Here is a 12,763-nt window from a genome sequence, read left to right as displayed (position 1 = left end):
TCACCTTTGAAAATTATGCTGTCTTACAATTAAAATCTATTGTAGTTTTAGTGGCAGTGTTTTTTGTTAGTAGTATATAAACTAATCGGTATGTTTTACACTTCTCAGATTTGGTGAGGTGTGATACATAGAGCTGTTGGTTGCCTGGTGGTGCTAGTGGTAAAGAACCTGCCTGCCAGTGCAGGAGACACAGGAGGCTTGGGTTTGATCCCTGGGTCAGGAAGATCCCCTGGAGAAGGAAATGACAACCTGCTCCAGTGTTCTTGCCTAGAGAATCCCTTGGACAGAGGGGCCTGGTGGGGTACAGTCCACAAGATCACAAAAAGTTGGACATGCACACATCTCATTTCAGGGGTGTGTTGGAGACATCTCATCAGAAACTGCTACGTGACTGCTCTGCTCAGAAAATCTAATTCCAGTGATACACAGATACATTTTTAAAGAATAACAATAAAGTGTAGTTCTTGTAATTCTAACCCACAAATGTGAGATAAACACTTAATTTGATACTGGACCTTGTATGTCAGATTTCTGATTTTCTTGTTTGGCTTTTCTAATTTTCGTCTTTTACTTGTCTGTATTTTCTACAAAGTTTTTCTGAATGTTACCTTTAAAACCTATTGTGAAATTTTTTAAAATTTTAATCCCATACCCCTAAAAATTTATTGAAATTTTGTCAGTCGATTTTAATTTCTTAGGGGTCTTTCTAGTTTTTCTTTCTTTATACTTGTAGTAAAATACATGTAACGTAAAATTTATCATCTTAACCATGATAAATGTGTCGCTCACATCCCGCTCTTCCCTTAGCCCCTGGCAACCAGCATTCTGCTTTGTGTCTGTGAATTTGACTATTCTAGGCACCTCATATATGTGGAATCAAACAATATTTGTCTTTTTGTGACTGGCTTATTTCACTTAGCATAGTGTCCTCATGGACCATTCTTTGTTTTAGTGTGTATCAGTGCTTCATTCCTTCACTGTGCGGTGATATTCCATTGGATAGATATATACCACGTTTTGTTCATCCACTCACCAGCTGAATATTTAGCTTGTTCACTTTTTGGCTATTATGAATAATGGTACTGTGAACATTTGTATTAAAATTTTTATATAGACATATGTTTTCTCTTAGATTTTTAACTGAATAGAATTGCTCTGTTTTAACAGAGCGGCTGCATATTTTACATTTCCATCCTCAGTGTTTGAGAATCCCAATATCTACATACCACCACTAACATTTGTTATCTGTCTGTCTTACTGATTATAGCTATCCTAGGTGAGTGTGAAGTGGTTTCTCATTGTAGTTTTGATTTGCATTTCCCTATTGGATAATTGTGTCAAACTTTTCATGCATGTTCTTATTGGCCATGTTTATCGTCTTTGGAGAAGTATCTATATAAATTCAATTTTTAAATATGTTTCCACTTTAAGGATAATGAAGAGTTCAGAGTTAGCTGCCCAGTGCCTGCAGAAGATGGACAGACAGACTGCACCTCTGCCCAGCAACTCAGTATGAGCCCCAGTCCCCCATGTACAGCTGAGCTTTCTGCATTAAGGTACACGTTTCAATGCAGATGATCTTTCACATTAAGATTACTTTTGCATCTGGTCATTTGCTCAGCTGTTTCTTTGTGCTATATTCTAAGCCTAATGTCAAGTTCTTTTTTTGGTAGCACAACTCAGCCTGAAAAGGATCTAGTAGAGGATTCCACTGTTCAGAAGGATGTTCCCAACCAGCCAACAGTACCAGTTTCTTCCCCAAGTACTGCAAAGCCATCGAGAACAAATACTGCTTCACCATGTAATAGTAACATAAGTGCGGCTGTAGCTGTGGCCCTGCAGGTAACTTGATAAATTTAGTTTATGTGAGAATAAAACAATAGGTTAAATAATGAGAAATTTTATTTTTCATGGAACTCTGCTAGAGCAGAGTCATTTGGAAATAGCCCAAACTGGGGCTGGCTGCCTGCATCAAAAAAGAGTTTAAAGTCAGTCTGAAGAAAAGGGAAAATTTAACCTTGTTGAGGGAATGAAGAAATTACTGTCATTATTTCCAATCATTATGGTTAAGTGAAGCTTACTTTTCTTGGTAACTGTCTTTTTTGGCTTTGAGCCTCTTGAAATTCTTTCTATATAATGCTTAACAAATCTATGAAACCCTTGAGGGGCCACTGCCATCTTTATTAAGTTTCCAGAATCATTTTTATAAATTTGAAAAATACAGAAATGCAGAGGGGGTGGGGTAAGAACACATAGAATTTAGCCATAAGTCTTTCATTTATTGCTATAACTGTCCATTTTTGGTACAGCTCTTTCTTTTTTCTAGGTTAAGAACATTTTACCTTGTCATTTAATAACAAAAGTAATAATAGAATAGCAGCTGCCAGTTTTTGGATGCATTCTTTATGCTAGGATCAGAGCTACAGTCTTTTTGCATGCTTTGGCCCATTCTCACAGCATCCCTGTTCTCCTTTTCAGATGAGGTAGTTAAGACTTTATCATTATTGGTTTCCAGATGTTCTCCTGAGATTTTTGCAGTCTCTCTCAGGATTCTTAGCCAGGGAAGAGAGAATGGAACCATTGTATTTCATCATCATTATTAATTTAATCTGTTTTTCCTTGTTAGACGCTTAGGTTCCAGTTTTTTGCATCACTATAAACAGTGCTGACTTGTATATCCTTCACATAAATATTTCAAGTGAAATTATGGTATCATACGTAAATTGCTAGGACTTTTTAATTATATTCAAAAAGTGTTTTTAATTGTACCAATACACCAATATACTTTAATAGCAATTTGTATGAGATTGCCTATTGCCCTTTCTTTACTGATTTCTTGTGGTTGACACTATTCTTTTTGAACTCTATCACTTAGAGTGTATGTACCATAAACGTTTTTGTTTCTCTACTTCAAAGGAACCTCGAAAGCTCAGTTATGCTGAAGTGTGCCAGAAGCCCCCTAAAGAGCCAGCTCCAGCTCTTGCACAGCCACTGAGAGAGCTGCGCTCCAATGCAGTATCTCCCACCAAAAATGAAGAGAATGGAGCTCCTGAGAAGTCATTTGAGAAACAACACGAGAAGCCAGAAGCAAGGGCTAGTAAGGATTACTCTGGCTTCCGAGGCAATGCCATTCCCAGGGGAGCAGCTGGAAAAATCAGGGAACAGAGACGCCAGTTTGGCCATAGGTCTATACCTCAGGGAGTGACTCGACGTAATGGCAAAGAGCAATATGTGCCACCCAGATCACCAAAGTAAAAAACAAAACGAAAACTATTCAAAACCTTCTCTCTCTTCCCATTAAACTTGAGCCGTGGCTATACTGAACTGTTTTGGAGGGGAGGGGGTGGCCAGGAAGGAAGCAAGAGCAAGTGCATCCTTAAATCATTACGGATTTTGGAGTTGTGAGCAGTAGAATCCCAAAATTCATCTCTAAAGTGATTTTAAAATGCTGGAGGATTCCAATCAGTATAAATATATATATATATATGTATACATATATAAAAATATAATTTTTCTATTTTTGTTTTTGATTTTAATTTGCAGAGATCTTCTGCCTGGAATCAATTTTGAGGGTTCAGATTTAGCTTGGGAAAAAAACATATTACACATCCTTCAGTAGGAGACGAGGGATTGAGAGAAAATATTTTTTGAAGAAGCATTTCTGTAAAATTAGAAATTAATTTTTTTAATCTATTTAAAGTTTGGCTTGGAGAATGCCATTTCTGCCTATATGGCCTTGTGTTGCAAAACAGATCAGTGGCTGGGGTGCCTGTTGTGGTGTGAGTGTGTGCAAGTGTGATTGAAGCCAAATCTGTTGTCAAGTTAGTAAATGATTTGAAAACTGAATGTAATACTTGAGTAGATTTTTTTTCCAGTTTGAAATTTAGTCTGTCTTTTCAACCTTACTAATACTTCATTCAACAAGCTGTTAAACTCTGATTGTACTTAGAGATATGACTACCAATCAATTTGAAATTCAAGGAAAGAATGGGGGTTATTCAAAAAATTGCAATTTTGTGGTAGATCTGAGTGGGTGGGTCAAACGGAGTTCAGAGGTTTAAGCAGCCCTGTGATTCTCCCCAGCCCCCTAAAATAGGAAACAGTTTTCTTTTGTTAACTTCATTTGTACTCTCAGTTCTTTGACTACCCACCCCCAAAAGCAAAAAATAACCAACCAACTATAGAATTGTATGTTTCTAACTGCCTTTATCAGTCTAGTCAAATCATAACTGTTCTAAATTTCTGACTTGAACATTGAAGTATTTTACTCTTCTGGTCATGTATTTAGAACTTAGATCCCAGAATGGTAGGGCAGGCTGACCCTACAATAGTTTATTTGTTAGTGTTAAAGATGAAACGTTGTAGCCAACTCTTAAGGTGTTAAATAGTGTAGACATTAAAAGAAATTTCTTTTTAAAGGCTTAATTTGGGGACAACTTTTTTCTGTTTACAATGTATTTATCACCTCCTTTCTTTCTCTTTCTCAAAAAAAAAAAAAAAGTTTGGAATTCACAGAAACAGAGCCAGCAAGTTACAAAATTTTTGAGTTAATGAGTTAGAAAGATAATTAAAATTAACATAATTTCTCAGTGAATACAGTTGTAACTCTTATATGAAATAGGCAAGTTTACATGCTGGTGTTTAGAAAATGGCTAAAAAAATCAAAAACCATTGCATTAATCTGTTTTAAGTCATACCATATTCAGAGTTCTGTGTTTTCTCTTTAGGGATGGTTTGTGATAGTAATAACTGTCCCTTATGTTAGTGAATTACATTTGTACAAACTGAAACTGTAAATTGTGAACACTGGAAAGCACCATTGTGACATAGAATAAACATCTTAGTAATATATTAAAATGAATGTAAATGGAGGTTAAAATTACATTACTGTGAAACTCATCTTCCAACTCTAAGTTAACCTTTGGAGATTTGTATTAATAGGTAATTGTTCAGAGCTTTGAAAACACTGCACATTTCTGTACAATCCAGAATTATCACTTCTTTGTAACTTATTATTCAGCTTGGCAATTGCTTTTGATTTGGTGGATTGATAACATGATATAATATATTTAAGCAGTTCGAAGCTATTCATTTCTACACACTATTTTCTACTAAATGAAACATACAATAAAACTACCTGTGTTGAAATTTGGGGGAAGTTTAGGTCCTTTAAAGAAAAAAAGAAGTATTAATAATCATTGACTACATCTATGATAAAAGTGCTTATTTTGGTTTACTTAGATAATGCTGCAGCTGGTGGAATGATAAGCATTTAAAGTGTTAACACTCTGTGAATGCATTGGATTTAAGAGAATAAACATTTTATAAAAATCACTTGGTAAGGATTATAAACTTAATTATTGCACTTAGATGAAACTTTTTTTTTTTACAATGTGTCACATAAATAGGCCTTTATTGTTTGTATCCTTGTGTGTCTTACTGTTAGTCTACCTAACTTCTAAAAACTAAATGTTTTAATTGATACACAAGACAAAAGAGTTCTTTAAGAAAGCAAGTGTGTTCTTGCTTTTTCCAAGAATGTTATTGAAAGTAGAAATTTTAAAACATGACCATTTAAAAATTTCTTATTAAATACAGTGTTTTAACTTAATTTGCCCTCATTACAGCTAATAGTTTCCATTTTGATGGGATGTATAGGGAAGAATAATGTGTGTGTGTATGTGTGTGTGTATATATATATATAATATATATATTCACAGTATGTATTTAGCATTTATTTTATTACATCAGATTAAGGTCTGTACCTAAATGATGCCTGTGAGTTGTGTGAAACTGATGGTTTTTTTGTCCGACGTTACTCTGTAAACTGATGAGGGTTGGGCGTTCATTGTAGTTTTAACTATTTATTTGGTTCTTTAGAAGGCAGAATTTAAATGTCTAGAGTTTCTCTTCATTCTTATGACCTAACACTTCCTTGGGTTGTTGAAGGGTAAAAGTAGATACAAATGATAATTGAGTGTGTGGTACAGTGATCTTCTGCTATATATAGTTCTTAAGGTATGAGGAGAAGAGTTATACAAGTTCATCACCTTGCACTTCATAGAGAAGCTATATAGAGATGGCAAAATCTGCCTCCATTTTCTATCCAGATAATTAAGATTTTCATGTTATCTAGGCCTGTCTTTAATCTGAGTAATTTCATTTTTGCAAATACACTGGGGGCATTTAAAGGAATGATCCATCTAAATTTTTTTCAACTGGATTTTAGAAGAAGATATGATCTTTCAGTGATATGGTTTTATTGTTATCATATGTGTTCAATTTGCATGTGATCAAATGACATGCAGATTTATTTATTTTGGGTTCCTAAAAATTAAGGTAGCTTGAATATTGTTTTACATTCCTTTTTCTTTTTTAAATAACCAGGATGGCTTTGGAGAAGGCTTCATGAGAGTATTAGCATCTGCTGGAGCAGAAAATAGTATTTAAAAGTCACTGAACACGTTCTAAAGTTTTATTAGTTGTGACATTAATATGTAATCTTTTGGCTTAAATGTCCACTGTTTTTTTACTTTGACACCGTTAAACAGTACTGGGCTTAAGTTTCTGATATATATATTGGCCATGTATATTAACCATATTTTAAAGTACTGTTTTTGTTTTTACAGAAAAGGTAAAATGCGAAAGTATGTTCCTTTTGAGGGATTTTTATAAATTCTTAACTACAATTTATGGCGTTCTTTCATAACTTTTTACATTTCTTTACAATTTGGTGGCCATTAATTTAACCTAGGGCTTTTTGGTGTATGCTAATTTAACTAGTCTGAGATTTCAAGAAGAAATATAGACATTTCAGCCCTCATTAATTGAGAATATTTTAAGAAGTTAAAAGAGAATTTGTTTTCAAGTTGAGTGTATTTTCTTTTAAAAGCCACCTGATTGTTAAATAGTTTCAATTTTATTGTTAAAAGCTGCAAATTTTTGAGTAGACGGTTTCTAAAAGTACAAGTGAGATATCAATAAGGCTGTGTATAAAATGGTTTTACTTTCAGTTATGCAGCACAAAATACTGATTAGTATAAGAAACAATCTGCATCATTATTGGGTTTTGTTTTTTTGGTTTTTGCTTGATTCTGGTGTCCTTTGAGTGACATCTCGTAAATGTTTGGGCTTGGGAGTCAGAACCAGTTATCTGGCTTCTCTTGTTCATTGCTTAGGTTTGTTCTTGTTGTCCAAACTGCCCCCCCAGCACCCCCTGACATGTGCATATGCTCATGCATATTATGTTAAAATGAGTACATCCTTGTATTTGTATTTTTGTTTTCAACATTGCCAAGGTGCTATCGGAAATTAAAATAACACAAAATTAGAAAAAATAAAATTATTAAAAAGCAGGACTGGTTTCCTTTTCTCCAGGTGGCTTATATCTAACGACTGCTTGTATTTACTTGCTGATTACTTTTCATGTTGCCCACTCTAGTTCTGTTCTGATTTCAGCTGTTGGTTTCTTTGTGTGTGGGGGGGTGGGGCTTGAAGTGGATTGTGTGATACTTCATCTGCAAAGTGAGAGAGTTAAAAAGCTAGAAGATTCAGCTCTGTGATTCTGGGGTTTTATTCTTTTAGTGTCAGAAGCAGTTATTGAAGGGGAGAAAAATCATAAGGCAATATATATCTTTAGAGTTTTGCCTTCATGGGTCAGATAATGACCTGACTTGAGTATGTAGGCTCTGGACCTTTAAACTTCTGTTTTGAAGAGAAAGCCTTGGTTACCTTTACTTTTTCAACCACCTCTTTGCTTTGAGTACAAACAGTATGAGTCTTAATTTTTTTTTTAATCTATGATAATGGCAAAAATGGAAAAACTGAATAATCTGTGCCTTTTTCAAATAGCTGATATCTAAATTAATGTGGTAGCTCAACTTTTATTTAATATAGTATTGCTATAAAGCCCTTAAGTGTATGCCACAGTTCTTGAATTGTCTAGCTATAATAAACTTTTTAATAGTAGAAATCAAGGTCTTTTAAATATAGGCTAATTTCAAATGAAATATTCTAATCATATATTCAGAAATTTTTATTCAACCAAGTTATGTGTTGTATGTTTATAAATAATGTACATAATGGTAAAATTTAATGTGAACATTCACTTTGATAGTTACTTAGCTCAGTAATATTGTCCTTGCAAGAGCTAAAACCTTTATTTTGCTAATGAACATTTATCTTAATGAAGTTAGCTGTTATCAGCAAAATCATCCAGATTTATAGGGGTAACAGGTTGACAAAGCATTAGGGCCTTCCTATCAGGTGTTTTGAGTTTATTTGGTCAAGAGAGGAGATGCATAACTTAATTTTCTTCTTTACCATATCAGGAACACAGTATAATTGTGTATTATTTTTGGTGAACTAATGCCCAGTTGATAAACTTAATTATGTAGGCTTTTCAGTTGTTTAAAAAGTGGCTTTGTCGAAAGATTCTCATCACTGAGATAACCTTATATATGCCTTGTTAGAAAATGTTAACGGAGTATTGTATGTCTCCCAAGTTTAAATTTCAATTTTATGCGTAGAAGTTTTTATAAAAAGTTTTAACATTTACTACTAAAGGGTTGTGAGTTTCCTTTAAAATCTTTGGCATGAAAACTATCATGGATGTCTTTAGTTGGTATGAGGGTTTAAAGGAATTGAGATGTTCTTACTTTTTTCATAATGCTCCTAAATATGGGCCTTCATCATCATCTGGTGTTGTAGGAAGGGACAAGCTTCCTAAAAGTTGTTTCTTTTACATTCATTTTGGTAGCTGTTCTGCAGATCTATGAAGCCCCTATACTTCTCTTGTGTTTCCTTTGTGTATCTACTGTATCACACTTAATGATAGTGGTAGAACCTCAGCCTCCCTATACCCTTATGTAGGCTGTTATTTGTCTTAAGTTCTATTTTAGCTGTTTCACGTTCCAAATTCTGCCTATACAAATAACTATGACCTCAACATGTCAAAACTCAGGGTATTGACAGCATTGAAGGGAATCATGAGTGGGGTGTTCATTTAGCCAGTATGTCCAGTATTACCAGTATTTACACTTCCAGGCAGTGTGCTATGCAGAAAAAAATAGGTTGGATTCCAACCATTATGGTCCTTAGCATTAGATAGTCATAAGTAATCGCAAAATTAGACCAGCAGTAAATGTGCAAGCTGGAATCCATGCAGAATCATGGCAGAATCAAGCAGAATCCATGCAGCTGGAGTGGGAGATGGTATAGGAATTGAATGTATCCCTGGTGCCTCAGATGGTAAATCCATGCAGAATCATGGCAGAATCCATGCAGCTGGAGTGGGAGACGGTATGGGAATTGAATGCATCCCTGGTGCCTCCGATGATAAAGAATCTGCCTGCAATGCAAGAGTCGCCGGGTCTGATCCCTGGAGAAGGGAATGGCAACCCACTCTAGTATTCTTGCCTGGAAAGAGGAGCCTTTCCTGAGAAGCAGAGGACAGATGATGGGAGTAGCAGTGAGCCAGGAGGAGAGTGTTGGAAATGAAGGCATAACCTGTACATTACCACTTTATAATGCATTGGAAGAATTGTAGGGTCCTACAGATACACAGTATGGAGGACCTTGTTCCATCTTCCAAGCTGAGGCTGGAGAAGGAGGTAAGAGCCAGACACCTAGGACTTAAAATTTGTGCATTGTGGAGAACAGATGAGACCAGTTAGAATTTACCTGGTGATGATACAGTTGGAGCAACATGGTAGATTTGAGGAACATTTGGGTATAAACACTTGAATGGATTAGATACAGAGGGCAAGGGGAAGGCATAGGAAATGACTCACACTTTTGTAGCTTTGAAACTGAATTGAAGTTTGTGGCATTCACCATGATTGAATACATTGGTAAAGAACCTTTTGTGGGGAGGAAAATATGAGTATAGTTTTGAAATGGTTATGCTTATTTTTGCAGGATTTCTGGTAATCCTAAAAATGGCAAGATGGCGGGGGTGGGGGAGCTCCAAAGTTAAATATTAAAATTCCTTTAATTATAAAGATTGTTTAGCATTAGGGTGGCTTTCCTTGGATAACTTTTTTTTTTTTTTTTAGCTTACTGAGGAATGGGGCTAAAAATTAGTTTGTATCTGCCTCTGTTTCTTAATTGTTGCTACCTTAATCCTAATCATCATCCTCTCTCCAACCTGGACAGTCTCATGTGCTAAGCAACTACTGTGCTAAGCACTTAGATGACTTCATTCAAGTTGTAATGTTTTCAGTCCTCACCAATAAAATAGACTGGGGAGGAATTAAAAGCATTAAGCTTGTTAAGTGTTATTACTGTAAAACAAATGTTTTCTTATCAACTTGCCATTTTTCTATGTGAAGATCCTTGTGTATGTGTTTAGTCACTCAGTGGTGTGTGACTCTGGCCCGAAGGACTGTAGCCCACTAGGCTCCTCTGTCCATGGAATTTTCCAGGCAGGAATACTGGAGTGGGTTGCCATTTCTTACTCCAGGGAATTTTCCTGACCCAGGGATCAAACCTGCATCTCTTGTGTCTTATGCATTGGCAGGTGGGTTCTTTACTACTAGTACCACTTGGGAAGCCCTTAAAAGATACATGTGAAGATTATAATTCTTTCAGCTTGTGTACTCATCAAAAAAAAAATTAGGGGGTAATAGCAAATACTCATCAAGTTTCCAGATTAACTTAGACTAAATTTTTTAAACATTGTATCTTACCGCTATCTTATTTTCTTGTGGACATATGGCTATTTGTGTAGCATGCCATATTTTATCAGTATTCAAATCTTGAGAAAATACACGGTAGCTCCATGACCTCAGTTGTTCCATTTATGACCATTCTGATCTTACATGTCTACTGTAAGCCAAGATACTAGGTGCACAGGATGCTAAAATTAAGAAAATTCTACCCTTAGTAAATTGAGAGGCCAGCATTATAAACCAAAATAGTGCTAAAAAAATATGAATGTTTTGATGATATTAGGTATACACCAAGACAATGGTCAACCCTCCTGGTGGAGGAATACATAAACTTCCAGATGGAGTCTTGATAAATATGTGTTGGCTAGGTAGGTGAAGGAAGAATGGGCAGCAGAGTGACAAAGAGTGCAAATAAAGGCAAAGAGGCATGACCATGTGCAAATTCAGTATAATAGTTTGGAATGGGTGGAGTACAGGTTTCAGTAGAGTACTAGAGAAAAGCTAGTAGGATTTGTTTTACAATCAAATCATGACCAACTGTATGCTAAAGAAATGACTTCACTTGATTATGTAGGGAATGGAGAGCCACTGAAAGTCTTAAGCAGAGGATTATGGTTAGATTGGGAAATGAGAACAAACCTGGTGGCTTTGTAAATAGTTTGGGAATTGGCCAAGTGAGAAAGGTATTTGGAATTAAGGGAGCAGCAGTTAAAACAGTGAGAAGATGAATAAAGATGTCCACATCCTAATCCCCAGAACCTGTGAAAGTTATTTATACAGCAAAGGGGGTTTTGCAGATGTGATTCAAGATTTTGAAATGAGGTGGGCCATGAACTGTCCAGGTGGGCCCAATATAATCACAAGAATGCAGGGATTCGACAGTAGTGGGAAGTGTGACAATGGAAGATGAAAGTGATGTGTCCATGTGCCAAGAAATGCCAGCGGCCTCTGGAAGTTGGAAGAGGTAGGGGAAAGATTATTTTCTGGATCCTCCAGAAGGAACCAGTCCAGGGAACACCTTGATTATAAGACACATTTCAGGCTTCTGACCTCTAGAACTGTAAAAGAGTAAACGTGTAGTGTTCTGAAACAGTAAGTTTGTGATAATTTGATGTAGCAGCGATGGTGCAGGTATATATGATTTTAAAGAAGTCAAGTGGGTAGGAGCTGGTATCTTGACTAGATGTGAGAATGAGGGGAAGATTTTAGGATGCCTGTGAGGCCTATCTGGTCAGTAACTTGAGAAGTCATGAGTGAATAAGATTAGGAATTGATTACAGAAGATAGGAGGGATAAGTACAGAAGCCTAGAAAATGTCAGGCTTTTAGGGGCGGGAAGAAAATATATCAGTACAGTTGGTCCTTTGTATCCTTGGGTTCTGCATCGGCATCTGCAATCTAAAATACTCGGGGAAAGAAAAATGTTCCGGAAAATTTCAAAAGGCAAAACTTCAATTTGCAGCGCACTGGCAACTATTTACATAGGATTTATATTGTATAAGGTTTTATATGTAATTTAGAAATTAAGTATATGGGAGAAAAAAGTATACAGGAGGGTATGCGTAGCTTATGGATTTCCTTGGTGGCTCAGACAGTAAAGAATCCACCTGCAATGTGGGAGACCTGGATTCAATCCCTGGGTTGGGAAGATCCCCTGGAGGAGGGCATGGCAACCCACTCCAGTATTCTTACCTGGAGAATCCCCATGGCCGGCTACAGTTTATGGGGTGGCAAAGTTGGATACAACTGAACATCTAAGCACAGCACATCATGCACAGCTTATATGCGAATACTATATTGTTCTGGCAAGGATGGGATGAAACAAAAGTTCTTATATATTGCTATGGGAGTATAAATTGATGAGACCATTTTTTGGAGAGCAATTTGCTGCATTTAGAGAGTGATGAGCATGCTTTGCAAATTCGTAATTCTACTTCTAGGTTACATATCCTGGGACTTGATTCATGGAGGCTATAAGAATATTGCAGTTTTTTTTTTTTTTTTAACAATGAGATGAAAACAATGTCCATCAAAAAATAATTATAGTAAGTTTTGTGATGGAATACTATATATCACTTGAATGAACTGAAACAG

The 12,763-nt window shown here is 35.9% G+C and overlaps 1 protein-coding gene across 6 annotated transcripts in view; it reads left to right on the top strand.

Annotated features, from left to right (window-relative positions):
• The window catches only part of LARP4 (La ribonucleoprotein 4), a 75,396-nt gene extending 68,041 nt beyond the window's left edge, over positions 1–7,355 (top strand). For all 6 annotated transcript variants that reach the window (XM_061416163.1, XM_061416161.1, XM_061416165.1 and 3 more), the window contains 3 exons: positions 1,432–1,556; positions 1,674–1,842; positions 2,917–7,355. In XM_061416163.1, coding sequence (XP_061272147.1) covers positions 1,432–1,556; positions 1,674–1,842; positions 2,917–3,255 — 633 coding nt within the window. In that variant the 3' untranslated portion in view covers positions 3,256–7,355. The remainder of the gene's footprint in view (positions 1–1,431; positions 1,557–1,673; positions 1,843–2,916) is intronic.
• Positions 7,356–12,763: the final 5,408 nt, after the last annotated feature.

This window comes from Bos javanicus, chromosome 5 (assembly GCF_032452875.1).
Source record: "Bos javanicus breed banteng chromosome 5, ARS-OSU_banteng_1.0, whole genome shotgun sequence".
NCBI lineage: Eukaryota > Metazoa > Chordata > Mammalia > Artiodactyla > Bovidae > Bos > Bos javanicus.
Note: the sequence above shows the minus strand (reverse complement) of the source record. Positions and strands in the feature narration are given on the sequence as shown.